Source organism: Triticum dicoccoides, chromosome 4A (assembly GCF_002162155.2).
Source record: "Triticum dicoccoides isolate Atlit2015 ecotype Zavitan chromosome 4A, WEW_v2.0, whole genome shotgun sequence".
Lineage (NCBI taxonomy): Eukaryota > Viridiplantae > Streptophyta > Magnoliopsida > Poales > Poaceae > Triticum > Triticum dicoccoides.
Window position 1 is genome coordinate 593,509,846 of NC_041386.1, and position 27,998 is coordinate 593,537,843.

Here is a 27,998-nt window from a genome sequence, read left to right on the forward strand (position 1 = left end):
TCCTGGTCTATAGTGAAAACATCTATTTTGGATCTAATTTTTATTATTATAATGTGAGGTGAATCGGACACGACCGATAAAAATAAGACAACTTCTTTTTTGGTTCGGACAAGGCCGTGATCAATCACAATCTCTCCCGTCCCTGCCTAGTACAGTACTCTACATAGTAGTATTAAGAAAAAAACGTCAGATTTCTAAAAAAAAACCGTCAGTCATCATCTCCACTGCCGCCTCAGATTCTTCTCTGGATAGTTCCCCACCACTCCCTCACAATCTCCTCCGTTCCCCATTCTCTCCACCATAGCCAGCGCTCCCTGGTCAGGCCGCCCCCTCCCCTTCGTCACCATCGCCGGCGCTCCCTGGTCAGGCTGCCCTCCCCTTCGTCACCAGCGCGGCCGCTCTCTCACACCCCGTAGGTCAAAGGTTGAATTTTTATCCGCCGCTGATGGTGCTGCTGGGCGAGGAGGCGCTGGATGCGCGTGCGCCGGCGCTGGAGGCGCTGGATGCGCGTGCACCGGCGCTGGATCTGCTCCGTCTGGCTCCGGCGACCTTACCCCGTGGCTCCGGGACAGGAAGGCTACCCCGACGACATACAGGTCCGCCCCCTTCTCCTTTCCTCTTGGATTTCTTCTTCTTCCCTTCCCTGAGATGAGATGTACGTTCCTGCCTCACGCACACAGCAACTGGACTCTATGCACAGCGAGGAGGATGAAGACACCCAGCCATGGATTTTTAGCAGCACTCACTCAAGGAAAAAGTGCGCCACCTCCCGCCTCCCCTCTCTATTTGATTCAATTCTACAGGAGTGTATGCGTGTTCCTCACACCTTGTTGCTCTGTTGGTGTTCGTGCTGGGCTGCAGGAGACCTCAACACGCCAATGGATGCAGCCAGCCTCCAACTCACCACGCACCTGCACCAACTTGATGTAGGGAGAGGAGGAGTGAGGCTTCTCTCACGGGATGACGCCCAGCCATGGGGCAGCAACAATCCAAGGTCAAGCTCTCCCTCTACCTCTCTCTCGTTTTGATTTCATAGGTCTGGTTCCCTGATTTTTCTGCTGCTCTAGATTCACTTGCATGCTTGACTGAATCTAGTTGCTCTCAGGCCCTAGTGTTCAATGAGATAGGCATTGCACTGTTTACTAATTTAATTTGCTTGCCTGCAGCCACATGGTCCAGAGATAGAATTGAGATATTCAGACTAAGTTTAATGATTTGCTGGTTATAATTACTGAATTTCGCTTGGTGCTATCACTGTCGACCTCTAGTGCTGAATCAGTTGTACACTGTACTGTTTACCAATTTAATTTGCTTGCTTGCCGCCACATGGTCCAGAGATAGAAATTCAGATATATTGAGACTAAAGTTTAATGATGTGCTGGTCATAATTGGTTCAGTGACTAAATCTGTCCCCAAACTATCAAAATTGTATGTCAAAGCTAAAAAACTATAAAAACTTTGCTTTCAAGATGAGCCTAAATTCAGTAAGATGTGTGCGCAGCTTGCTTTCAAGAATGTTAAACTACTCCATGCTTATTTAAACTAATTCCTCCTACAGATTGCTGTCAAAATAAGCCTAAATTCAGAGTCTTCGGAAGTCAATTACTTTGAGCCTTTGAGTTAGGAGGTATACCAGTCTCTTTGTAGTTTGCTCTTAATAAACTCTTCCCTTGGCCATGATGAGATGTTTAAGTCTTTCCACTTATCAGTTTTTAGTTCCACTTGAAGCGATGCATATTCGAATACATTTTCTAGTCCTTTGAGCTGTTGAATGAATAAATGAAAAAGTATTAGCATCACAACCGAACAATAACAGAAATCGTGTTATCAAAAGATGGTGTAGTGGGACTAATGACTAACCATAGCGGTGAGGTCTTTGCGGCTCATTCCTGGGCCTAGCGAGTCGAGCACCTGGATGCATCGCTGCCCGGCATTTATAACTGCTAGGTACCAATGGAAGTGTTCAATGTTAACTGGAATGTATATCTGAAAATAGGGTTTTTGTTAGTTTAGGTCCCATCTATACAAACATTTATATGGAACTGAGACTCACCATATCATGTTCCAAATAAGTTATAGCCAATTCAATTGGGGCATAGATAATGAAATTTGATCATCATTACCTTGTGATACAGCTAGCTGTGCCGGTGTTCCGTTATGTAGGCCATCTATTTCCTCACTGGTATTTTTTTTCTTTTGTAGGCTTCACGCCTTCTCTTATTAATCTCATCTTTATTTTTTGCATACCGCTCTCTATCCCTCTGCCTTTTTAGTTCCTTTGGGTCTGCAAATCATGAAACAGTTCAGCAGTTGTAATACTGTATCGAACTTGAGTGACCGGGTTATGATCAATACATGATGTTTGGTTGTTGCTTATATCCTGGAAGGGGGTGCGCGTCCTGACTGGGTTATGATCAATACCTGATGTTTGGTTGTTGCTTATATCCTGGAAGGGGGTGCGCGCCCTGCTGGGAGTGGGGGTCCTGTTGGGAGTGGTAGGGCCCATACGAATACGAACTCCTGTAAAAACATGTGAGATCATTATATTTAATGGAGCGCAAGACCATCATTTAGAATATGGAACCAACAACCTCGAAATGTAATGCTGTACTTTATAATAGATTCAATCGCAATTGTCGCTGTCAAGAGGCCTCATGCATAGGGTATATTTTCTTATGGTCATATGATTTTGAGGGGACATCTTTGTAATAGATTCAATCGCGATTGTCGCTTTCGATCAAGAGGCCTCATGCATAGAGTGTATTTTCTTATGGTCATATGATTTTGACATAACATTGTGGCAAACTACAAAGATTTGTTTCAGTCATAGGTTAGGTCAGTGGTATCAATTTTTCAGTACCATGGGGATCTGCTGAGGATCCGTGGTATGATTTCACTTGCTCATGCACTTTATGATTGGTTTTCATAACATATGCTCACGACATATGGTTCATCTCTTGCATCGATTACATGGACAATCATAGATCCTAGTATGTGGATTAACCATGGTTTCACTATTTATGTAGAACTATGCAGAACAGAAACAGGAGCAATGAACGGATGTCATTGTTAACATCTTCACATGCGTGCAAAGGTGCATGCTGAGGAGTTTGCCGCCGCCGATGCGCAGTCCGGAGACAGTCGCGTCAGTGTGGGCGACGGCGTCTGAAAGATGCGTGCAAAGGTGCATGCCGAGGAGTTTGTCGCCGCCGATGCGCAGTCCGGAGACAGTCGCGTCAGTGTGGGCGACGGCGTCTGAAAGATTGAAGAGAAAGCATGCACCTGTGTTGGCGAGGAGGCTGTCGTCGTGGATGTCGCGGGCGTCGTCGGCGTCGTCTGGCGTCGTTGGTGCGGGCGTCCTCGGCGCAGGCGTTTCGGTGGAGGGCAACTCTGAAGAGCGGCAGGAGGATTGGTCGCCGCTAATTTTGGAGCGGATGTGGCTGTTTCGGTGTGTTTTTTTCTTTTCTTTTTGTTGGCGTTGGCTCAAGGATGGCAGAGTTTCGTCCGCCCACCTAAATTGCTTATCGTACAACATCAGGGGTACTTTTCTGTATTGACGGTTAGATCCCATTGAGTAGGCTTATCTTGACCCTCCAATTGATGTGTTTTCTTCTGTGTACAGTAAGCGGGGTGCGTTCAAGGGAGTTAACGTTTGCTTATTTTATAGTAGTAGAGATATTTTAAGAAAACTGATTATTTGCGCTTTTTACCCCTAGTCATTTGGGGCCAGGCGCCGGTCGACCGACCCAAATTTTGGCTAGTGGCCGCAAATGTGGATCATTGGACATGTTTATAATCTGAGATTCATTCACCAGAAAGAAAAGAAAAACTGTTGGTTATAAGCATAGAGTGGTTATCATTGTAGTCTTCTTCCTCCTTTCTGTTAGAGAAAAGACATCAACCTAGTCGAAGATGGGGCTCGAGCCTGGCCTGATTTTAAATTAATAAAGCCATCAACCGGTCAGTATTACAGAGCACACAGAACCAAAGAAAGGAAGACGTTGGCGAGCAGCTAACAGAGCCTCACATGCTACAAGTTAGAAGGATAGATCAAAGAAGCGGGCAACTGAAGACAACAAGGCCCTCCTCCGAGAACGAAGCACCAGTGAACTAGGACCATGCGGCACAGAGGAGAAGGGATGACTGGCATCACAGGGAGTGTGGTCACCGACAGCTACGGACCCCCGCACGGCACAACCATCCAATTCCATCCCGAAGGAGGCCACAACCTCCTCACCTGACTCGATAGGCGCCGCACCGCCGGAAGATGGATATGTTCCACCTAGAACGAGAATGGTTGCCGTCGAAGGATGGCCACATAGCGAGGATCCACGCACTCCCGACGAGCCGCCAAAGTTTTCCTCAAACAGAATTGCCCACGGCTCGGTCGCAGAGGAGGGATAACATCAAGCTTGGACGAAGAGGACACACTAACAACCGCCGCCAAACGCACCAAACGACGCTCACCATCCAAACAGCTCCCAAAGGCAGCACCTTCAAGAAGGAGAACGACCCCGAGAGTGCCGCCGCGGCCCACCGAGGTTTGGGTTTCACCTGGGAGGCTAGAGGATGGTGTGTGGAGGGAGGCTGACCTGGCAAACGCCTCCAAGGAGAAAGAACAATGCCCTCGAGCGCAACCGTCATGGCGGCCAACCATGTCCGACCATGGATTTCTCCTGGTCTGGCTCCATACTGTTAGAATAAATCTGAGGCGCACAGTCAATCCACCGAGGAACAAGCAATCACAGCACAATGACGACACTGAGATTTGTTAACGAGGTTCAGTGAACTCACCTACTCCCCGGGGTAATGACTACGGGCGCTCCTCCCCGAGATACCGCGACACCGACCCCCCGGGCGCCGACACAAGCCGTTGGCTCCCCGTTGCGTGCCTGACGCTATCTAGCCATCATAGGTTACAACGTGGGGTGCCTCCACATATATAAGAGGCCAAGGGTACAACGTGTACGACTCTGGCACTACAAATCCTACCCACACTACAACACCAAGTCCAAACATAACCCAACATGTACACAATATTCGACACAAAACACAACACATACCACCATCCCACCCACATAACTTAGGTTGAAGATCAAAGAACAAGACCTAGACCCAGATCTGAAGGGGGGACCGCACCGAGTCGGGGAAGGAAGGGGGCGTCCAGATCTTGTGCCGCCGGCTGCCGGTCCCACGCCAGGTCCATGCCCACCGGTGCTCCGTCATCGTCACGGCCAGGGCCGCCACCATCACGCCCACGCCACTACTCGCCGCACAACGGGTGGCACCACTCCGACCGAGGCCGCCGCCTCAGGTCCCGTGGCCCCCCTGTGAGAGAGCAGAGCAGCAGATGCCCCGCCGCCACCTTCCTTGGTGGTGCACCAGGATTGGCCGGCGGTAACCTCAGGTGGCGGCGAAGGAGAAGGGAGACAGGGAGGGGGGTCTGCTGCAAACTAGGGTTTCTCCCCCGAGTCGGCCAGACCTCTGTCTCCACTACTAGCTAGTGTTCTCTAAAGAGAGAGAAGAGGAAGCTTTTTTTAAGGGAAAGATATAAGAGGAAGCTTTTTTTTAAGGGAAAGATATAAGAGGAAGCTAGATTGCAGCAGCCACGGAGGGTTCATGTGGTGGTGGATGCCGTCTAGCCCAGCCGAGGAATCTGACTTCAAGAACTTATTTAGCTGACCTCTTCATACCCTCGAAAAAAAAAAGTTAACCTCTTCATGCATGTTCTTCACAAACTTTTTAATAATCATTTTAGGGGTACGCCCTAACTGAGGCATTTTTGAAGCGGTTCAGGGAACCCTCTAGAGCAATTTTAGAAACCTAACAGAAGGTTTCGTCTGTTTTTTCTTGTTCTTTATTTTCCTATGAGGGTTTTCCTTTTTCGTTTCTTCTTCTTTTCCTTATTTTCTATTTTTTTGTGCAACAGGAATGACTTTTTTAATGTTATGAACATTTTCCAAAATTGCATGAACATGTTTTTATATTTGATGAACATTTTTAAAAAATATATACATTATCAAATACATGTCGAATTTTTCAAATGCATTTTGTTCTTTTGGATACACACTAAACATTTTTATATACATGTTGAACAGTTTTTAATACATGTTGAACTTTTTCTAATACATGTTTGACCATCATCACATTTTCATGAACATTTTTCAAAACATGTGAACAATTTTATGTGTTGCAGACAACAATATTTTCTTAACGCCAGGAAGATTTTTTTAGTGGTACCACTTAAAAAAATTAAGTGCACAATTTTTAGATTGCATCATAATATTTAAAACGTCATGAACAATTTTTTCAAAAGAGTTAACATTTTAAATGTTACAAAATATTACTAAATGGTGTGAACATTTAAAAAAAGTGCGAAAGACATTTTTACATTTTACGAACATTTTTTTGAACTAATTAAAATATTTATTCCATATATATAATTTTAGAAATAAAATGAAGGTAATAAAAAAGGAAAATAAAAAACTTGCAGAAAAAAAGAAAAAGAAAAAAGTTGCAGAAATATAAATAAAACTTGTGGTGTAGTTGATGCCTGGAAAAGGGAACGCGCTAGCAAGAGAGTCGACGCTCCTTCTTGCACTCGGCCGATCCATTTAGGGAGGCTCTTCAGGCGACCTTGCCTTCGATCTTGCAATAAGCGAGATCTAGACACGCTTGATTTTAATTCAATAATACAAAAATGAAGGTACTAATAAGGGATTATTATTTCTATCAGGAACTAAGCAGAAAACCGGCTCGCAAGTCTCCACTACCGTGGAGAGACGTTAGCCGCCAAAATTTCAATCTCTCAGGCGATGTGAGGCAGAGAGGGGGTGAGGGGGGGATCCTCTCCTCTCATCTTTTATGTAGTAGTTTTTTGGGTCAAGGTGACAGCGCTTCGGCTGTGATGGCGGTGGCATCTTGAATAAAAGTTCTATCACGGTGACGGTTGGTGCAACGTCGTTGAGGAGCCCCGGAGTTTTTGTCTCTGCTGTTTTCGAGGGATAACGGGTTGGTTATCTGTGTCGTCATTGATGTGATTCCATGTGCATCGACGGCGGCACCATCATCTTCTTTGACAACCCCTTTCTCCGAGCCTTTGCCAGCAAAGTCGTCGCCTTGGTCTCGCGATACTAGAGCGACTGTGTGTCTAGATCGAGGTGACCATCTGCCGAGATGCTTAGTGATCGCTAGTGTTCACCGTAAGCGCCGGTCTACTATTGTGGCCATTCAACGACATTTTTTCTCTAGAACACATGTACTTAAGTGGTTGGATTTCTCGATGTTGTCCATTATTGGGGTGAGCTATGGTTGTGCAATGATGACAAGTTCAGTTGCGGCGTTGGCAAGAGTTTGGAGGCAATATAGTCGTAGTCATGTCATAGTCTTTGCTTTGTTAAGGGTAGTTTCCACATCGTAGGTTCAATTACCCTATATATTTATTTAACGTTTTCAATTACCCTATATCTAATTGTGTCCGATGTTTTACTGATAAATCGGGCATAATTTCAAAAACAAAATTGTAATGTTGGACATCAGTTACATGTGAAAAACAAAGGGGCCTTACGTGGGCTCATTCCGCCATAGTCATGTCATAGCGTTTGTTTGTATTGTATTCTTGGCTTGGTAGCCTAAAAACAGTAAAAATAAAATAAAATCCATCAAATGCCTGCTGCTTCTGCTGAGAAGATTCCATAAATGGGCACAACGTCGATACAAGGCACAGTGTAGCTTGCAGTACTGCATAAATGGGCCAGCCTAGCGCGTGGGATGATCACTAGCTCCCTAGCACACATCTTTTTCTTTCCTTTTTAGTACTTTTTTTTCACATGATGGAAATGATTTTTTTAAATTTTTACCAATGTTCATGACACATTCTAAAAATGTTAAGCAGTGGTAACAGATGTTTGCGCAACTTTCAAAAAGTAATGATAGCATTCCAAAAAAATGTTAGTGACAATTTAAAAAATTTCTCACGTTTATAAAGATGTATGTTCTTTTTTTTGTTAAATGTTTATACAACATAAAAATAATGTTTGTGTAATTCAAGAAATATTTCATAACATAAAAAATGTACGTAAATTTTGAAAAAAAATAAAGTTTCCATTTTAAAATATACATGTGACATAATTATAAAATGCTTATGCAATATTAGAAATGTGTGCATGGTAAAATAAATGTTTTGTGACATTCAAAAGCATTTACGTGACATTTTAAAGGAATATTCTCATGTTTCAGAAACAGATGGTGAAATTTTTAGAAAATGTGTATAGAATGTAATAAAATGTTTGTGTGGTTTGATATAAATGTTTCATGCCAACTAAAGAAAATTCAACATGTATTGTTTTTTAACACGTATAAAAAATGTTTAAAATATGTATTTGAAAAAAGTTCAAATGTGTATAGAAAATATATTCTGCGTGTATATGAAAATTGTGCAATGTGTTTTGGAAAGGGTGCACATGTATTGAAAAAGAAGAAAAAGATAAAATAAAAAACTCAGAGAAAAACGGTGGATAAATGCTAAATAAAAACGAAGATGCCCGAAGAAAAGGAAAAAGCCCTGAAAAAAACCGATGAAGATATGAAAATAACAAGTCAGAAGCTGAATATCCACTTTTGAGCCGGGGCTCATCTTCACCCGGTGAACAGTAAGTTTAAAACAAACACTACAAAAGTTAAAAAAAATATGATTTCTTTTGCTTGGAAGATGTTTGAGTGCGTGAGGCCCGTGCCAATTTCAGCACGTTCAGATGTCTGAGTAGCCCTCAACAAAAAAAAAGCAAAATTGTTACGAACAGTGCACAAACAGTAAACTTTTTCATAGAAACGAAATTTGTCTTTTTGGCAGGGAGCTACTCAACACACTGAAAATTGGCACAGGCAAGACACACTCAAAAATCTTCCAAGAAAAAAGATCAGCTTTTTTATTTTCTATTTTTTGATTTTACTTTTTAGGGGTATGTTTTCTTACTGTTAATGGCCCGGAGCAGATGAACTCGGGAACCAAAACGCCGCTCTCGTCTGAAAAAACTTTAAAAACCGGGCCGAAAGAAACAAACAGTAAATGTATCGGCTGCCTGGAGTGCGGATTTTTGGAGGCCGAGTTCCAGTGAGCTCGGTATTTTGAAAAAATCAAAAAGCGTATTTAAAAGTTCCAAAAAAATCTGAAAAAAATATCATGAAAACTTATATATATTCTGCAAGAACGTGTTAAATTTCGTCGAAAAATGTTGTGATTGTAGGCTGTACAAAAATAACAAATTTCTGGCCCAATAACAAAAATAAAAGGCCCATTAAAAATGTGTATTTGTCTTTTTTCTGTAGGCCACATGTAAACGTATAATACTGTGAAATTTTGCATATACATAGTATACATGTGCATGTGTGTTCAAAAAATAAATTTGGAATTTTTCGTGCTCCAGAAAAATAAAAAATGAAAACGAGCTCACTGGAGCTCGGCCTCCGATGGCATTTTCCGCGGCTGCCTGCTGCTTCTGCTGAGACGACTCGGAGCAAGTACGTAAAATTGATCCCCAAATCCTCTCACGGCAGCACGGCCTCCCGCTCCCACAAGCGGCGGCCGGCGGGACGAACGTGGGGTTGGCGGCGGCCAAAGCACGCACTTCCAGTGCACTGCGGCCGTACGCGCTCGCCAGGTCGAGCCGACAAGGCCGGCGGAGCCAGGTCCAGCTGGAGGAGCCGAGGGAGTCCGACCCCCTCAGCTGCACTCAAGGTGTTCGTCGGATTGCCTCCCCGGCTCAAGTGGCCGAACGTTCGGTGCTTCCTTGGTGGCACGCGCCTGTAGCACGGGTGGTCACAGCACCCAGCAAGGGGCGGGCGGAAGAGGCGAGGAGAGGGTGCTTCGCCGGCCATGTCATCTCTGGCGAGCCGGCCGCCTCTCTCCGCGCTGCCAGACGGCGTTTCCCTGGCACCGGCATTGGTGAAGAAGACCGTCGGCGCCAAGTTCCTTCGCAGCAGCAGCAGCTTTGGCCGTCGGTTTACTGCTCGGGTCTCTTGCGCGCGGCCATCCAGCAGAGGTCTCGCCAAGGAATGTAAGCAGCAGGCGTATGAAGAGGACGCCGCTGCGGATCATGAAGATGGGACTTTGGAATGGGGCAAGGACGAGGTTGAAGCCATCTCGGCGCTGTTTGCCCGTCCGATGCGCTGGAGGCCGGTGAAGCCGCCAAACCCGGCGGCACAGCGGCCTCTCCCACTGCCGCTGCCCCACAAGACGGGGCCGCCCGTCACTCCGACACCGACGCAGCACATCCGGCTGGCATCCCGCTCCTCGTTCAGCGACAAGGTGCGCAAGAACCCCGAGGTCCTCGTCGGGATTGCCAAGGAGATCGCCGCGCTCCCGCCGGAGTCCGATGTGTGCAAAGTGCTGGACCGTTGGGTCCACTTCCTCCGGAAAGGCTCCCTGTCCATGACCATCCGGGAGCTCGGGCACATGGGACTTCCCGAGAGGGCGCTCCAGACGCTGTGTTGGGCACAGGGGCAGAAGGCGGTGCCTCTGTTCCCTGATGACCAGATCCTCGCTTCGACCGTCGAGGTTTTGGCGCGCTTCGACGAGCTGAAGATGGAGTCCGCACTTGAGGAGTGCGTCCCCTCGGCGAGCCGCGCTGTCCTCGAAGCCATGGCGAGTGGGTTCATCAGGGCAGGCAAAGTAGGCCTAGCACGCAAGCTCCTTGAACTTGCCAGGATGAACAAGAGGACACTGCACCCGAGCATCTATGCGAAGCTGATTCTGGAGGTTGCCCGGACACCTGAAGGCTACGGACTCACTGCTGCTCTGCTCGACGAGCTCGGTGAGAGGCCGGACTTTGACCTGCGACTGCAGGACTGCACGGCTGTGATGAAGGTCTGCATAAAGCTCAGGCGGTATGCAGCCGTGGAGAGCCTGTTCAGCTGGTTCAGAGGGTCTGGCAGGGACCCAACTGCGGTGATGTACACGACAGTGATCCACAGCCGCTCCCGTGACGGGAGACACCGGGAGGCGTTGGCCCTGGTTTGGGAAATGGAGCAGGCAAACTGTCTTCTTGACCTGCCGGCGTACCGGGTCATTGTGAAGCTGTGTGTGGCATTGCATGATCTGGAAAGGACTTTTCGGTACCTTTCGAGGTTGAAGGAGGCTGGGTTCGTTCCGACCAGAGACATATACTGTAATGTGATTGAAGGCTATGCCGCAGCGGGGAGGATGGCCAAGCGCCGGCAGCTGATCAGGGAGGCTGAGTCAACCGGCGTGTTGCTGGACAGGAGGCTGGTTTCAAGCTTGTCTGAGATGGGTGGTGGACGTTCTTGAACCATTGGAAAAGTAAAAGTCCAGGCTTGTGTAATTATCTATAGGTGGAAAAGTAAAAGTCCAGGCTGAGTCGATTGATGGTGAGATAATGTCGTTTGTTATCAAATGATGTAAGTAGCTTATTTTCCTCTATTTTTTCTCTATGCTACTTTGGATTTATTATTTCTTTGATCCTCTTTGTTGCACACAAATTGAACTTCTATTAGCTTGCTGGCCCCAGGGGGGAAACGATCTTACGTGAGCCTGCATTGGAAGTTGTGTTCTTGGTTTGTGGTTCTTGCTGTTTGATTACTGTCTAATTTGTGATTAGTGTAGAAGTAGTGAGAGTTTTAGCCAAGCAAAATGACAGGTTTCTCTTTGCCTCAGTCTCTCATGGAATAGGAGTCGTTGTGCTGCTAGAAAACCATCACTTCCTGGTTCTCGTGCTGTTTGCGGGCTACTTACTCTGGGGCTGGTGAGCGAGGCCAGGTGAACACATTTTTCCTTGGTTGAATTAGTCAGTTGGTCCTCCTTGCTCCTGTAGTATTCTTACTGCTGAGTGATTGAGTTCTGTTTGTTATTGGCCATGGCTGACTGTTTTACTGTATTATATTGTATGCTTCTTTTTATGCTGCGACTATCCTTTTTGAAGAAAGTAAAGCTGTCATGCTTTATGGTGAGGTTAATCATATACATGTGTGTGTTGCAGGTGGGATGAGGTGGGACGACGATATTGTATTCAAGAGCCAGGCTCGTGGAGAGACCAAGATCAACGACACCATCAGAAGTGATTTTCACCGCAAGTTTCTGCATAGGTACATCAAATGATGCCACTGTATGCTTTATGTTGTATGCTGATATGTTACCCTGTTCATAAGTGTAAAGAAAAAATCCACTGCTTGTGTATTACTGATGCTTTGCTGTGACCTCATGATCTTCCATTAGTATTTACAATTTGAATTCTTTTGGACCCACATTGACCTGGAAAATATGTCTGTGGTCTACTCTAAGCGTGTGTGACTGCCCAGCAGTGTCCTGGAAAATGGTTTTATTTTTGTAGCCGAATTCATTGAGCGCTTGAGACACCAATTTTCTTGTTGGCTTTCTCTTAGTGAAAATGACTTTAATTGAACTAGCAACCAAAGTTACTTCTCTATTAGATTTTTTTTCTGGTTTGGCTAGGTGGACAGTACTTAGTGACAGTTTATATGAGCAAACTGGCAGGTTACCCTTTTCCTCTGTTTCTCATGGCATTAGAGTCATACTGCAAGGAGATTGATATCCTGGTTCTCCATTGTTGGCTGGCCACTTTTAAAATGGCTGGCCGGGAGGAGCTAGGGAACATTTATTTTCTCACCTTTTTAGTTGGCGAGTCAGTTAGTGCCTGCACCGCTGCATCTGTTGTATTCTTACTGTTCAGAATCTTCATAGAAGATGTCATGATTTTGTCGATTGATTTCGAGTTGATGTTGCTTGTTATTGAATTTGAATGAAGCAACTTGTTTTCCTTTCTATTTGTTCTGTGTTCTACTTTGGATCTATTATTTATTCAGTCTTCTTCGTTACATGCAAATTGAAGTTCTTTTTGCTTGCTGGGTGCTGGCCCCTTGGGGGGAAACAATCGTACATGAGCCTGCAATGGAAGTTATGTTCCTGGTATGTGGTTCTCGCTGTTTGATTACGGTCTGATCTGTCATTAGTGTAGAACCAGTGGGAGTTTTAGCCAAGCAAAATGGCAGGTTACCCTATGCCTCAGTTTCTCATGGCACCGGAGTTGTTGTGCTTCTCGGAGATCAATCACTCCTGGTTCTCATGCTGTCTGCAGGCCACACCTACCCTAGGGCTTGTGAGCGAGGCTGCGCGAACAAGTTTTCCTTGGTTGAATTAGTGGGCTGGTGAGCGAGGCTGGGTGAACAATTTTTCCTTGGTTGAATTAGCCAGACAGTTGTCCTCACTTTCTGGAGTATTCTTGTGTTGTTGAGTGATTGAGATTTGCTTTTGTTGGCCATGGCTGACTGTGTTTTATTACGGTTCAGAGAAGAGAAGACAGATGGTAATATGATATGTACTTATCTGCTGATTATTCTGATTTTGTTGGTTGATATGTTCATGGCATCGGTGATGAGAATGCTAGCTGTTGAGTCTATCCCCTTCTAGTATTTAACAATTGTCTTGCTTAGTTTCATGCAGTGCCATACTCCAGGTCTAGTAGAGGCGGATTCTTTCGAGTTTAACAGTCTTGTCCAGTTTTAGCGCCATACTTGCTAAAGGGATGGTTTCATGCACTATACTTGAAGCCTAGTAGAAGGACTTATCTGTTTTCGTATAAAGGGATGGTTTCAGTTAGGAAAACACTTTATATCTGCAGTCTGATACTAGCAAATCGTCAGACCTGTGGACCAGGAGCTAACTACCCCACCCTCCGAGGACCACACTAGTTCAACCAACATATCTTGCTTATATGCTTCCAATGAAACATTTTAGTGCTTCAATTGGAACAATGTTTGCTTCAAGCAATTCATTGGTGATTTGGACAGCGTTGGAAGCTTTTACTGCCATTTGAAGCACCACGGCAGGGACGACCGACTTCTTCGAGCCGGTGGAAGCGGACTGATGTGCTGCTCGTAGTACGTCGCTATCTCCAAGATAATGCACAACTTGAGGTGCTGCTCCTAAGGCAGCACTTGACGGCCACGCTGTGAGGTCCTACACAAAGCAAAGTACTCCCGCCGTTCGAAAAAACGTGTCTCTTAAATGAATGTATCTAGCACCAAGTTAGTGCTGGATACATCTATTTGAGGAGTAAGATCGAGACAAGCTTTTTCGGACGGAGGGAGTAGGAGGCTAGTAGGAGTAGTGGCAATTTGTTTGAAGCATGTATTCAATTTAAATTGTTTCTCCACAGAACCATAATTGTTTGTCCCTCATGTTATTTTTGTCCATGGAAGCAACTTTATGCCATTTGTTTTTATTGGAAACATTCTTGATGTGTTTGAAACATGCGTACTCATTATAATTGTTCTTCTCTATGGAAAGGTCTTATTGGGTTAGAGGAATTATTAGCCGATGGAGAGAATTTTTTGATAGTTTTGAGGGAAATTTAGGTTGTAGCAAATTTAATTCACCATGGAAGCAAATTTTTGGTATAGACAGAAGCGGTTTAATTCACCGTGGAAGCAATGTATTTAGGTATAACATTGGAAACTCTTTACTGTTAAGGAAGAAAATCTATAAATAATAATGGAAAAAGTATTTGCTTCCTAAGGAAGAGGACCATCTGCTATCTAAAAGCTTAAAATAATACTCCCTCTGTAAACTTATAAGAGCGTTAGATCACTATTTTAGTGATCTAAACACTCTTATATTAATTTATAGAGGGAGTATTTGCTTATATATAATAATAATGGAAACAATATTTGCTTCCTAAACAAAGTTTTTCTTTTTGATGGAAGCAAAATAATATTTCCTATAAGCAAGTCTCTGCCAATGAAAACAAGATTGTGATGCTTCTGAAACATGTGCGAAGCAATTCTCTAGTTGCCTAGTCGAGGAAGCAAGATCGTGATGCTTCTATAACATGTCAAATAATTTTATTTCTTAACAAAGCCAGTTCGAAGCAATTCTCTAGTCGACCGATGAAATATCGTGATGCTTCTGAAACAAAATATCATTGCCACATTTCCCTTAAAAACACCAGGTTACACATGCCGCAGATTGCTTCTAACTAAAAAATAAAAAGAAAGCATGCCGCAGATTGCTTCTAAATCCAAGGAACAAGAATGCATCTCACCAAATTATCTCAGGTAATTAGTGGCCCAGATTAGTATGTGATTTGCGGAAGCTGTTTAAGGTGGTTTTGTACGTGGAAGCCCAGGCTCGTTTTAAGGGGCCAGCAGCCACGTCAGATCAGATATATCGTAGGGCTCACGAATAGTCTGATGGGAAGCAATAGCGCTGCCCCTTAAATAAAGCATAAACCTTTTACGATTTCACATAATCAGAATGGGTCCCAAACATATTGGGACGAGGACTAGCAGACATGTATGCATCAACCATCTGCACAAAATAGAATTTATTGAGGAAATTTGTATTGATGAAGCAAACATTAAGTGTTTATTCCAAATGTGGTTAGAATGATGCAATACAACATTTTAAGAGACAACCATGTGTGCACCATCTTTAAAAAAAGACTACGAACCAAATTGTAAACAAAGACTAAGAACCAAATTGCATACCTCCTCGGTCACTTGAGCTCTAGCATTCTGATGTGCTAATGCTATCTTCGATAGAACGCCAACGACACGGTCTTTCAATTCGCCTGTTAGCATATTCCCAACTTTGTATTCCTGGTGATACAACGAGTTTCATAGTGTAAGGGCAACTTAGGTTTCAATGCAAGTGCGTTGTGCAAAGTTTTTCTACGCAGCAGTGTATAATATTACCTTCTTTATGTGCTCAAACTCAGCGTCATCTTCAAGGAAGAAATTTAAATATTTGATACAGACATCAACCTGGAAGACAAATGACAATTACACAACAGGTTTTGTATTCCGTAAGAAATATAATAATTAACCGAAACACCGCTGATTGATTAATTGGATACAATAATCAAATAATCTAACTTATGAAACAAAATAACTATTACATGATCGATTTTGTAATTCGTAAGAATACAATAATTAATTGGAAATCAATAATCTAACTTGTGAGTTACAGTTATATAATTAATTATGGTGCATGATTTTGGCATACTAGTTTACTACTCATTAACAAGTGCTCATGAATAACCAAGGAAATGGCTTACATCGAGGTTTGCTCCATATTTCCTTTGGAGCTCCGTGGTGGACTGGCCACCAGAGAAAGCATATTTCCTAATCTGTAAAACAGTAGAAATAAATCACAAGCCATTGAAATAATAGAATTACAAGGTGCTTGTCTCAAAGCAATGACATTTTCAACGTAATTAAATGGCCTAACTATAGCATGCGATTCAAAACAAAAGCTCAGGACAAACCTTTTCTTTAATTACTTTAGGTTTATCTGTCAGATATACTGCACTAGTCGGGTCACTGGCAGACATTTTACCACACTCCCCCTGTAAAAGGGAAATAAACCAAATCCATAATGAAAGACAAAAAGAAAACTCTCAGCGAGTTAGCCTAACTAAATGCTATTAACTGGGTCTGCTCTATTCAGTCCTAAATCCATGGCATTCCAAACGTACCTGAAGAGCAGGGAAAAACTTTGATTCAATAAGTGAAGGTTTCGGATAACCCATTTTAGGAGCAACATCACGAGTCAATCTAAAATAAGGATCCTGCATAAATTAGATATAAATAAATCAGAAGGTAAAGTAAACCTGCATACTAAACACACATATGTACAGTAATGAAAATTCCAGATATGTCTATATTACAATAGTTCACAGAATATTTTTTTGTATAATTTGAATCCATATGTACAAATCGATTACTCGAACAGCACAAAGTCGGGAGCCAAAAAATTTACTTTACTGCTGTCAGATATGTTGTAATGCCAACATGCAGATATTTTTTTATGCCAATACTTTGATTAAGATTGTAACAACAATATATATTTGCCCTTGGTCTACCGAACATGTGACTAAGGGAAAGGAAAATTTTCAAAATACAACAACCATATAGGTATACGTCTAGCACATATGTTTCAGAGAAAACACGCCAGAGAGGCAAGCTATGAGGAAGAAAAAACTCTCGGCTGTTTTTTTTTCAAGTGGGGGACCATCTAGTTAAGGGCTAGCCTAGTGCAGTGGTTAAGTCATCCCCACTTGTGCCAAGAGGTCCTAGGTTCAAACCAACCTCTCTGCATTGCACTTTGCAGGGATAAGTCTACGTTCCTATAATCCCTTCCGAGACCCCACCTTGTGTAGGAGCTTCTATGCACTGGGGCCCATTCACCTTATGTACTTGGTAGCAATTAACCACAACACCAGTGTTGTTCCTCATTCCACCCTGTGCCGCCTCTGCCTGCTATCCCTTGTAACAGCTGCTTGCGCCCTGCTTTCCTGCTCCACCGACCTCTCCATTCTCATACCGAGACACTGCTGCCCTCGCGACAACTGCTAATCTCTGCTTTCCTGCTCTCAAGCCATCACCCTCCTACTCACATGCTGAGACTCCAGCACCATTGTTGTTTTGCTTGGTCCCTGCTTTCCTGCTCCACCAACCTCTTCCTCTCATACCGACTCCGAGCCGTAGAGGCCCTGGCAACAAAGGCTGATCTCTGCTTTCCTGCTTGCAAGCCACCGCCCTCCCACTCACACGCCGACACTATAGCTACCCCTAGCCACCACCGATGCTCCACCCCTCGCCACCAATAATTAAAAAATGTTGCTGAGCATAGCTGATGCAACAATACCAAGGAATGTTTTCTATCTTAAAAAAACGTTTAGAAAAAAGGAATTTCAAACGTATAGGTAGGACACACTTCAATCTTTAAATGGAAATATCTTCATGAAAATGGCCGGAATATAATTATGTATTTTATGTTTCCTGTAAGTAAGTTAGAAAGAAGATACAAACTATGCAGTAAACAAAGGTCATCATACCAGAGATATGTTCTTACCTGGTCTATTGCACATGGAATAAGGCACCGCGGCTGGTCATTAACCCCAAAGAAATGGGGAAATGACGAAGCAAATGATGGAGCAGCTTGCACAGGAGGAAAGCAACACTTTCCTATGTGATCTTCTGGAGTAAATCCGAAAGTGCCTCTAAGCTATTATTCAAAACCACAAGAGTATTATTATGATAATATTGAGTAAACAAATAAAGCAGTAGTCTTGAACAAAAATACTGGTCTTGATTGCAAAGTTCTTACAGTATTAAATGTCACACTCTTTGCAACTTGCATCATATTTTCATAGAAGGGACTGCCAGATAGAGGTCATTAGTATATAGGACAAAAAAATGCAGCAATAGCATAGGCATTTAAGTTACTACTGACAATAAAAATAAACATAATTAAGACCAACAATTAACACCAGTAAACTTACCCTCCAACATATTGAAAATCTGAGAAAATGAAAGTTCTTTCAACGTCAAACCCGCAAGCTATGATGTCTTTGGCATTTTCACGGGCAAGCCGTTTAGATTCCGCAATAGACAAGTCCTTCCAGAGGAACTTCTCGTCATCGGTTAACTGTATCACTACAGGCACCTTGAAGGCATCCTGCAAGTACCTGCCAAACATCGACCGCTAAGATTAATAAACATCAATTATCCATATCAGAATAGATGACGGAATTATGAAGGGATGTTATTTCCTGCAGCAACTCAAGGGTGCAACAAACGTTTGAAACTCTCAAGTTCCCTATCCTGTAAGGAACCTTGCACATATTTTATACCATGAATTGCTCCGCCTATTAACCATGTAGACTTAACATTTTAGAATCCAAAACGGAGGCCATCTTGTGGTCAATGAAGAAGCCATAGTCATCAATTAACACAAGGATCCCCGAAAGAAGATTATTTGTTTTGCAGATAACTGCCCATATATATATACTTCACAGGCGCACAACACTTTTAGCGTGTAATGCAACAAACATATAAACAAGATATCAGAGAAACAAATTAGTAGCTAGGAATGCTTAATAATTACTTTGTGAACATGAAGGGGACAAGGTGGCCAAGGTGCAGTGACTCCGAGGAGGGTCCCCTTCCCGTGTAGAGGTAGAACTTTCCCCCCTGCTCGTACAGGTCCAATATCTGGTTCAAATCGCTGAATAATAATAAGTAAAGAAACAACAAAACTCATCAGCAGCAACTCAATAATCTAAACAACAGAACTCATCATCGGATAAAGAAAACAATCACGTTCAAATCGAGGGGAAAATGTAATAGAGTTTTACGTACCGATGGGCAAAGAAGATCCCACGGCGGAGGAAGCGATGCGGCGGTCTGGATGTAAGGCGCGTGATGCGGTCAACGAGCGCGGCGTCGATGCGTTGGCACCCAAATTGGTCCACCAACTTATCGTAGTTGACTCCTCCTTGTGCCGTGCCGGCCACCTCCCACGGGGTCACCACCTGGTCGGTCTCCCCTAGCGCCGCAACAGCCGCCACAGTAAGCACTGTCGACATCGCAGCTTCACTTTGAGGGCTGGTTGGTGAATCAATATAGGATTGGTTTAATCAGGCAAGAAAGATGACTAGTACGTATGTAAAAGAGGACACATGCTGGCGGCAAGAGCTAGAAGGAATCCAACAGCAGGAGACACGGAATCAAGAAACCCGTCCGTAGCAATCTACTTCGTCGAGCATGAACACGCACATCAATGGATTACTAGCAGAGACTATATATACACGTGTGGCCCTGTTTGGATACTCTAACCCAGTTAGAGGTTAGAGTTAGATTCTAACCTTGAACTTTTCCCGTTCCGCTCTCTCCCCGTTAGAAGAAAAAAAAGGGAACGATCCATCCGAATCCGACCCGAGGACGAGCTCCAAACGAAAACTCTGCTGTTCCCTTTCCCGAGACGCGGCCGGGCTCTGTTTCCCCTGCAGTGGCGGCAGAAAACGAAAAATGGGTCTCTCTTCATCGGACCAACTGAGGAAAGCCCAACCAACCTAGCGCACCACAAAAAACAAGCCCACCCACACGGGTACGATCGCCTCCAGCGAGATAGCAGAGAAAATATTTTTTAAGCTCGTTCACATATTTAAAATCGTCAACATTTTTATGATTTTGCAAATATGTTTTGAATTCATGAACATTTTATCCTGTTTGCAAAAATAATAATTAAGCATTTGTTTTTGAATCAGCAAACTCTTTTAGAATCAACAAACATTTTTTGGAATTGCCGGAACAATATTTGAAATTCATGAAGATTTTTTATATATTTAACGAACGTGTTTTGAAATGCATTATGATTTTTTGAATCAGTGGATATTTTTATGAATCAATAAACTTATTTGTAACTCACAAACAGTTTTCGAATTCTTAGGACATTTTTCAAAATTCATGAACACTTGTTAAATTGGCAGACATTTTGTTCAACTTCATTAACATTTTTTAATGCACAATTTTTTTTCTAAATCATGAACATTTTTTTATTTCACAAATGTTTTTTGAAATCACGAAGATTTAAACAAAATTAAAAACATTGTTTGAATCCATAAACATTTTGTTATTTATTGAATTTCGAAAGTCTCAAAAACAATTATATTTTGGGACTTTTTTGAAATCCCAATTTATTTAAAGTAGAACGAAACATAAATGCAAATGAAACAACATATTATAAAAATGCACCCCCCCCACATGGACCGGTCTAAACGGGCGCGCTGCACCGTCTCCCAGCCCGCTAAGCGCCGTATAGGAGTCCCTACTGCGTGGCCTGGCCCAAGCAAGGTTGTTCCCTTGTGCGAAACTTTTTTTGTCACTTATGGGTGGCATCGGTGGTAATATTATGCAACTTTGAGGGACAATTTCGTGATAGACGGGCAAAATCACTCCTCCCTTTATTATTAGATTAGACTAGCACATACGCGCCTTTGGACCTCTACCGAGGGATCTGACAGTATTTTGCACCATCAATTCTAATCGTTTATTATTCTATTACAATATTTTTATGGGGTAATGTTTGTATCCGACCAACCTGCCGAGTTTTGCGTCGGTCGCGCGCGGGGCGTGTGGTCAAACCCGATCCAACCGATTACATCGCCTCTCGCGCAGGCCCACTTCTCCTTATCTCTCCCCAATCACCGTCAACCACACATCTTCCTCCGCTCCGGCCATGGCCACTACCTCCGGCGCCAGGCCATGGCTGCTACCTCCGGTGCCAGACCATGGCTGCGGCTACCCCTGGCGACGCTGTTGCTCAGACAAGCATGCCCCGTGCCTGATGTAGTTGCGAAGGTCGTTGGCGCCAGGAATGATGGGACCGCGTGATTTTGCATCCTCGCTGGTCACCCGGGAATGGCGAGCTACGTCATCAACATCGGAGCATGCATCAACCAGATGGCGACGGGATGCTGGAATATGGACGGACAGAGCTACAACAGGTGTTTGGGAGAGCTGCCATCATGGATAGCGAGCATGGTGACCGCGAGCTGCGAGTACGGCGGCGGTACTCCGAGCAACACCGCAGACGTTGCAGATTTTTGTTACATGCTACAACCGGTGTCATAATTTGCTACAGCCGACATCTCACTCGGTTACAAACGATGTCGTGTTTTTTGCAACATGCTACAACCGGTGTCATAAATTGCTACATCGCACGGCCGCCACAATGCTTCAACCAACATCACAAATTGCTACAACCGGCAATGCTGCAAGCGAGGACAGTGACTATGACAACAGGCTAAGGACGGCCGACGAGGGGACGGCAATGAGAGAACGTGTGCGGACGACAAGACAAAAGGGACAACGAGATGCAGGGGGTCCTTCGTATGCATGCATTGACGAAGACGACGTGGCATCAGACGGTACCCATCAACCAAATCAGATGGCTGCGGGGCGGCCGGCCCAGGACCAGCACCTATCACCCACCATTTTTATGCAAATAAAGATACCCTAAGAGTAACTGCAACACGACGACCCAAACGGACACACGCTTTGTTCGTTTTGTGTCCATTTCGAACGGCTGCCCGCTCAGCGTCCGCCCTGTTTTTGATTTTTGTGTCGGCAATGCGCCCAACGCGCCAACCCATATTTGCCCGCGTGACCGGCTTGTCGTTGTTTTTCATCAAAAAGAAAAATGAAAAATGAAAAATGAAAACATATTATAAAAACAGGTTGACTACACATGGGCTGGCCTAAACGGGCGCGTTGTGTCTTCTCTCATCCCGCTGAGCGCCGTATAGGAGTCCCTACTGCATGGGCTCGCCCAGGCAAGGTTATTCCCTTGTGCGAAATGTTTTTTGTCACTTATGGGTGGCATCAGTGGGTAATATTTTGTAACTATGGGGCAATTTCGTAACAGATGGGCAAAATCACTCCTCCCTTTATATTATATTATTAGAGTAGCACATACGCCCTTGGACCCTTACCGACAGATCTGACAATATTTTGCGCCATCAATTCTAATTCTTTATTATTCTATTATAGTATTTTAATGGGGTAATGTTTGCAAGCGGGACGTGGGATCAAATCTGATCCAACCAATTACATCACCTCTCGTGCAGGCCCCACTCCTCCTTATCTCTTCCCAATCATCATCAACCACACATATTCCCCCGCTCCTGCCATGGCCGCTACCTCTGACGCCAGGCCATGGCCGCTACCTCCGGCGCCAGACCATGGCTGCAGCCACCCCTGGCGACGGTGTTGCTTGGACAAGCATGCCCCGTGCCTGATGTGGTTGCGAAGGTCGTTGGCGTCGGGAACGGCAGGACCGCATGATTTTGCATCCTTGCTGGTCACCCGAGGATGGCGAGCTATGTCTTCGACATTGGAGCATGCATCAACCAGATGGCGACGGGGAGCTGGAAATAATGGATGGACAGAGCTACAACTGGTGTACGGGAGAGCTGCCATCATGGACATCGAGCATGGTGACCACGAGCTGCGAGTATGGCGGCGCTGCTCCAAGCAACATCGCAGACGTTGCGGTTTTTTTGTTACATGCAACAACCGGTGTCACAATTTGCTAGAGCCGACATCCCGCTCAGCTACAACCGGTGCCACGTTTTGCTACATTGCACGGTCGCTGTATTTTTTACAACATGCTACAAATGGTGTCATAAATTGCTACAACCGATGTCTCATCTGGCTACAACTGACGCCATGTTTTGCTACATCGCATGACCGCCGAACTTTTTGCTACAATCGGTGTCATGCATACTGTTTCAACCATCACCACAAATTGCTACAACCCTCAACGCGGCAAGCTGTAGCCGGCAGCCCGGCGAGCCACGATGGCTCAGCGACAAGATGTTTTTTTGCTGGAACCGACGCTTGAATTTGCTGAAACGAGGCGAGCGAGGTGTTGCAATCGCGAGGTGTGCCCCACAGGCTACGACATCAGGCATGAGCGGCGATGAGAATGCTGGCGAGCTGCGGCCGTCGCCACCAGAGTTGCAACCGCAAGGTGCAGTTGTTGCATTGGCGAAGCCGGTGACGAGGATGGCCAGCGAGGGTCATGACTAGGACAACAAGCGAGGGCAGCGACGAGAGATGAGGACGGCCGGCGAGGGGATGGCAACGGGAGAACGTGTGCAGATGGCGAGATGAAAGGGACGACGAGGGAAGAATATCTAGTGATACCAGACCTTAAATACTCCCATGATACCATTTCAATAAACTTAATTTTAAATGTTTCAAAAAATTCTGAAAAAAACATGAATGTTCATAAGGTAAGTTTCTACAACCCCTAAAAATTTCAGCTTCCAATTCGAAATGAACATTGAGAAACAAAAAAGACAAATCCAGATGTGAATAGTGTGAATTTGTCTTTTGTCTTTTTGTGACACTATTCAAGCTAGATTTGTCATTTTTTGTTTCTCAATGTGTTTTTCGAATTTGGATCTGGCTTTTTTAGGGGTTGTAGTCACATATGTTGTGGACATACACAAAAAGCTTCGGAATTTTTTGAAACATCTAAATTTGATTTTTCAAGGTTGGTACCATGAGAGAATTTAGGATGTGGTATCACCTGATACTCTCCCATACGAGATGCAGGTGATCCTTGGTGTCCATGGACGAAGACGACGGGCCATCGGACGGTTCCTGTCAACCGAATCAGATGGCTGCGGGCCGGCCCGCCCAAAACCAGCGCCTATTACTCGCCATTTTGTGCAAATCAAAGATACTCCTGATGGTTCTTCTCGATTTTTTTAACTCCTGATGGTAAGTGGGGCTGTGGCCGGTGGATTTAACCGTACCCACTAGCTAATGAAACTAGATGACACCTCGCGCGTTGCTGCGGGAATTTGTAGAGAAGAATTGATGCATCAAGAAATATTAACCATGTATTGTGCAAATACATGTACAGGATCATCAATAGTACTAATGAGAGTTAATTTGGATAACACTTGTACTTGATACATGTAATGATTACTTATTCTTGATTTAAGCCATGGTATAACTAATTTTAGGTAGACGTGTAGTTTGCAGCTGCTCACATGCGTGCTTGACCATGTCATACATGCTGTTCAAAAATCAACATTATTAGTATAGTTGTACTTGTGTAATCAGGTTAGCAGGGAAAAACATACTTTTGGCTAATTTTACTTGGATAAGAGAACTGATAGTACCTATATATTTTTGTACCTTGTTACTTGTTCATTGTCACATTGTTGTTTATGCCATCTGACAAACTGAGATGAAGTTCTTTTGCTGGAAGATTTACCTCTTTTCCACTGTGGCCTATAAATATAGCATTCATGAGAAATTAAATGGTGAATAGGAAATATCTGTTGGTGGTTTCAGCTTCTCCATATTCAGTGCTTCATTTAGCTAAAGAGTACCTGCTAACAAAAGTCATCATTTGAATTCATGTTTGTGACGCCCCCGATTTAATCGTACACTAATCATGCATGCAAATGTGTACGATCAAGATCAGGGACTCACGGGAAGATATCACAACACAACTCTAAAACATAAATAAGTCATACAAGCATCATAATACAAGCCAGGGGCCTCGAGGGCTCGAATACAAGTGCTCGATCATAGACGAGTCAGCGGAAGCAACAATATCTGAGTACAGACATAAGTTAAACAAGTTTGCCTTAAGAAGGCTAGCACAAACTGGGATACAGATCGAAAGAGGCGCAGGCCTCCTGCCTGGGATCCTCCTAAGCTACTCCTGGTCGTCGTCAGCAAGCTGCACGTAGTAGTAGGCACCTCCGGTGTAGTAGAGGTCGTCGTCGACGGTGGCGTCTGGCTCCTGGACTCCAGCATCTGGTTGCGACAACCAGAAAGAAAGGAAAGGGGGAAAAAGGGGGGAGAAAGCAACCGTGAGTACTCATCCAAAGTACTCGCAAGCAAGGAACTACGCTACATATGCATGGGTATATGTGTAAGGAGGCCATATCGGTGGACTGAACTGCAGAATGCTAGAATAAGAGGGGGATAGCTAGTCCTATCGAAGACTACGCTTCTGGCAGCCTCCGTCTCACAGCATGTAGAAGAGAGTAGATTGAAGTCCTCCAAGTAGTATCTCCAAGTAGCATCTCCAAGTATCATCTCCAAGTAGCATCTCCAAGTAGCATCTCCAGTAGCATCGCATAGCATAATCCTATCCGGCGATCCTCTCATCGTCGCCCTGTAGAAAAGCGATCACCGGGTTGTCTGTGGAACTTGGAAGGGTGTGTTTTATTAAGTATCCGGTTCTAGTTGTCATAAGGTCAAGGTACAACTCCAAGTCGTCCTGTTACCGAAGATCACATCTATTCGAATAGATTAACTTCCCTGCAGGGGTGCACCAACTTACCCAGCACGCTTGATCCCATTTGGCCGGACACACTTTCCTGGGTCATGCCCGGCCGCGGAAGATCAACACGTCGCAGCCCCACCTAGGCTCAACAGAGAGGCCAACACGCCGGTCTAAACCTAAGCGCACAGGGGTCTGGGCCCATCGCCCATAGCACACCTGCACGTTGCGTACGCGGCCGAAAGCAGACCTAGCCTAGTGGCGTTCCAGTCCAATTCGGCGCGCGCCGCTCCGTCGCTGACGTCTGAAGTGCTTCGGCTGATACCACGACGTCGGGATACCCATAACTACACCCGCGTAGATGGTTAGTGCGTATAAGCTCGTAGCCAACTCAGATCAAATACCAAGATCTCGTTAAGCGTGTTAAGTGTCCGCGAACGCCGAACAGGGCCAGGCCCACCTCTCTCCTAGGCGGTCTCAACCTGCCCTGTCGCTCCGCCACAAAGATCCACACAGAGGGCCGTCGGGACAAAGGTCCTTTCAGCCCCCAATCCATGAATCACTCGCGGGTACTCTTCGAGCTGACCCGACTTTAGTCACCATCTGTATAGTATGTATATATGTATAGTATATACCCGTGATCACTTCCCAAGTGATCACGGCCCGATAGTATAGCAAGGCAGACTGACAAGAATGTAGGGCCAATGATAAACTAGCATCCTATACTAAGCATTTAGGATTGCAGGTAAGGTATCAACAGATGTAGCAACAATGTCAGGCTATGCATCAGAATAGGATCAACGGAAAGCAGTAACATGCTACACTACTCTAATGCAAGCAGTATAGAGGAGAATAGGCGATATCTGGTGATCAAGGGGGGGGATTGCCTGGTTGCTCTGGCAAGAAGGAGGGGTCGTCAACTCCGTAGTCGAACTGGGCAGCAGCAGCGTCGGTCTCGTAGTCTACCGGAGAGAAGAGGGGGGAAGAAACAATGAATACCATGTAAACAGATGCATATCGATGCATGACAAGACAAGTAACGATGCTAGGTGTGCCCTAGCGTGGTATGAGGTGGTACCGGTTAAGGGGGGAAACATTCGGGAAAATATCCCCGGTGTTTCGTGTTTTCGGGCAGAGGAGCCGGAGGGGGAAAGTTGCGGGTTCGATAGGTTAGGGGTGTGTGGCGGACGAACGGACTGCGTATCCGGATTCGTCTCGTCGTTCTGAGCAACTTTCATGTAGAAAGTATTTTCATCAGAGCTACGGTTTATTTTCTATTAATTTTAAAAGATTTAAATCATTTTCAGGATTTTTTTAATGCAACATTATCCAGAATAGTGCACGCTGACGTCATCATGATGTCAGCATGACGTCAGCAGTCAACGGGGAGTTGACTGGGTCAATCTGACGTGTGGGTCCCGCATGTCATTGACTGATTAGTCTAATTAGGGTTTAATAAAACTAACTACTTAATTAGATTAATTAAACATGATTAATTAACTTAATTAATCCATTAATTATTCTAATCATTAATTAATTAATTATTAATTAATTTCTTATTTATATATTTATTTTTATTATAATAATATATTTTTTTAAATTCTCTTTTCTCTTTTTTTAAGCGTTCTGGGTCGGGCCCCACGTGCCATAGGCACAGGGGCCATAGCGGGCAGGCGGGCGAGCGGGCGTCGGGCACAGGCGCAGCCCGTATGGGCGCTGCGGGCGCGACCGGCAAGGGCAACCCAACTGGGGCGCCGGCGACCATGGCAGAGCGCCGGAGAAGAGGGGGGGCGGTGGCCTGGGACGACCTGGGTGGGTGCGGGTCGGCCGTGAGGGGAGCCGCAGCGAGGGGGGCGCGGCACACCGGGGCACGGGGAAGGGCAGCCGCAGCTGCGGTCGGCGCGAGCGAGCGGGAGGAGGGAGGAGGCGGTGCGGTGGCCGTGGTGCCGTTCGGCGATCCAAACGGCGCGACGGGACGGTGCCGGGAGGGAGAAGAGGAGGTCGGGGCCTCACCGAGGGAGTGTAGGGGACGGGGCCATGGGCTCGATGAAGGTCGGGGTCGGCGGCGACGTTGGGGAGGCGGTTCGGCGAGGCGGCGTTGTCGAGGCGGCGGAGCGGTCCTTGGGTGGCGGCGGTGTCTTGCGGCGTCGGACGGCGGCATGGGCGACGTGGCGACGACGACGACGCAGGGGAGGACGACGGCGCTGGCGGACCAGCGAGGTGGCCTCCGGTGACGGGGTCGGGGCGGCCACGGATGGGGCGCGCGCGGAGCTCGGGGGAGACGACCCGGTGCATGAAGGAGAGGGAGGAGGCCGGGAAGTGCGGCGCCGGTGAGGCGCCGGGGTGGCGCGGGGGCGCTGGCGTT

At 45.3% G+C, this 27,998-nt stretch overlaps 3 protein-coding genes across 8 annotated transcripts in view; 2 read left to right on the forward strand and 1 right to left on the reverse strand.

The window, feature by feature from the left end:
• Window positions 1–224: 224 nt before the first annotated feature.
• Window positions 225–1,920, forward strand: LOC119289267. 2 transcript variants are annotated; one of them, XR_005141471.1, is made up of 4 exons: window positions 225–596; window positions 681–757; window positions 862–994; window positions 1,559–1,920. XR_005141471.1 is itself a non-coding variant. In XM_037568627.1 (4 exons), the coding sequence occupies exons 1-4, from the start codon at window positions 446–448 to the stop codon at window positions 1,572–1,574; spliced, it is 357 nt and encodes a 118-aa protein (XP_037424524.1). In that variant the 5' UTR covers window positions 225–445; the 3' UTR covers window positions 1,575–1,920. The 2 variants fall into 2 exon arrangements, 1 of the variants encoding a protein (XP_037424524.1); XM_037568627.1 differs by having other exon boundaries at window positions 701–757.
• Window positions 1,921–9,476: 7,556 nt separating this feature from the next.
• On the forward strand, window positions 9,477–13,388 carry LOC119287100 (pentatricopeptide repeat-containing protein At2g01860-like). Of its 5 annotated transcripts, XM_037566613.1 has the most exons (4): window positions 9,477–11,415; window positions 11,512–11,571; window positions 11,672–11,773; window positions 11,994–13,388. In XM_037566613.1, exon 1 carries the CDS (start codon window positions 9,875–9,877, stop codon window positions 11,303–11,305), a length of 1,431 nt encoding a protein of 476 aa, XP_037422510.1. In that variant the 5' UTR covers window positions 9,477–9,874; the 3' UTR covers window positions 11,306–11,415; window positions 11,512–11,571; window positions 11,672–11,773; window positions 11,994–13,388. The 5 variants fall into 5 exon arrangements, with proteins under 5 accessions (XP_037422510.1, XP_037422509.1, XP_037422508.1 ...); XM_037566612.1 differs by having other exon boundaries at window positions 9,477–11,571; XM_037566611.1 differs by having other exon boundaries at window positions 11,512–11,773.
• Window positions 13,389–15,265: 1,877 nt separating this feature from the next.
• Window positions 15,266–27,998, reverse strand: part of LOC119283729 (tryptophan--tRNA ligase, cytoplasmic-like) — a 21,208-nt gene continuing 8,475 nt past the window's right edge. The window contains exons 2-14 of the mRNA XM_037563152.1: window positions 27,647–27,990; window positions 24,611–24,627; window positions 19,177–19,422; window positions 18,923–19,042; window positions 18,318–18,503; window positions 18,143–18,194; window positions 17,888–18,040; window positions 16,509–16,601; window positions 16,299–16,379; window positions 16,089–16,160; window positions 15,727–15,795; window positions 15,520–15,630; window positions 15,266–15,340 (exon numbers count right to left, since the gene is read on the reverse strand). Coding sequence (XP_037419049.1) covers window positions 15,266–15,340; window positions 15,520–15,630; window positions 15,727–15,795; window positions 16,089–16,160; window positions 16,299–16,379; window positions 16,509–16,601; window positions 17,888–18,040; window positions 18,143–18,194; window positions 18,318–18,503; window positions 18,923–19,042; window positions 19,177–19,422; window positions 24,611–24,627; window positions 27,647–27,990 — 1,619 coding nt within the window. The remainder of the gene's footprint in view (window positions 15,341–15,519; window positions 15,631–15,726; window positions 15,796–16,088; window positions 16,161–16,298; window positions 16,380–16,508; window positions 16,602–17,887; window positions 18,041–18,142; window positions 18,195–18,317; window positions 18,504–18,922; window positions 19,043–19,176; window positions 19,423–24,610; window positions 24,628–27,646; window positions 27,991–27,998) is intronic.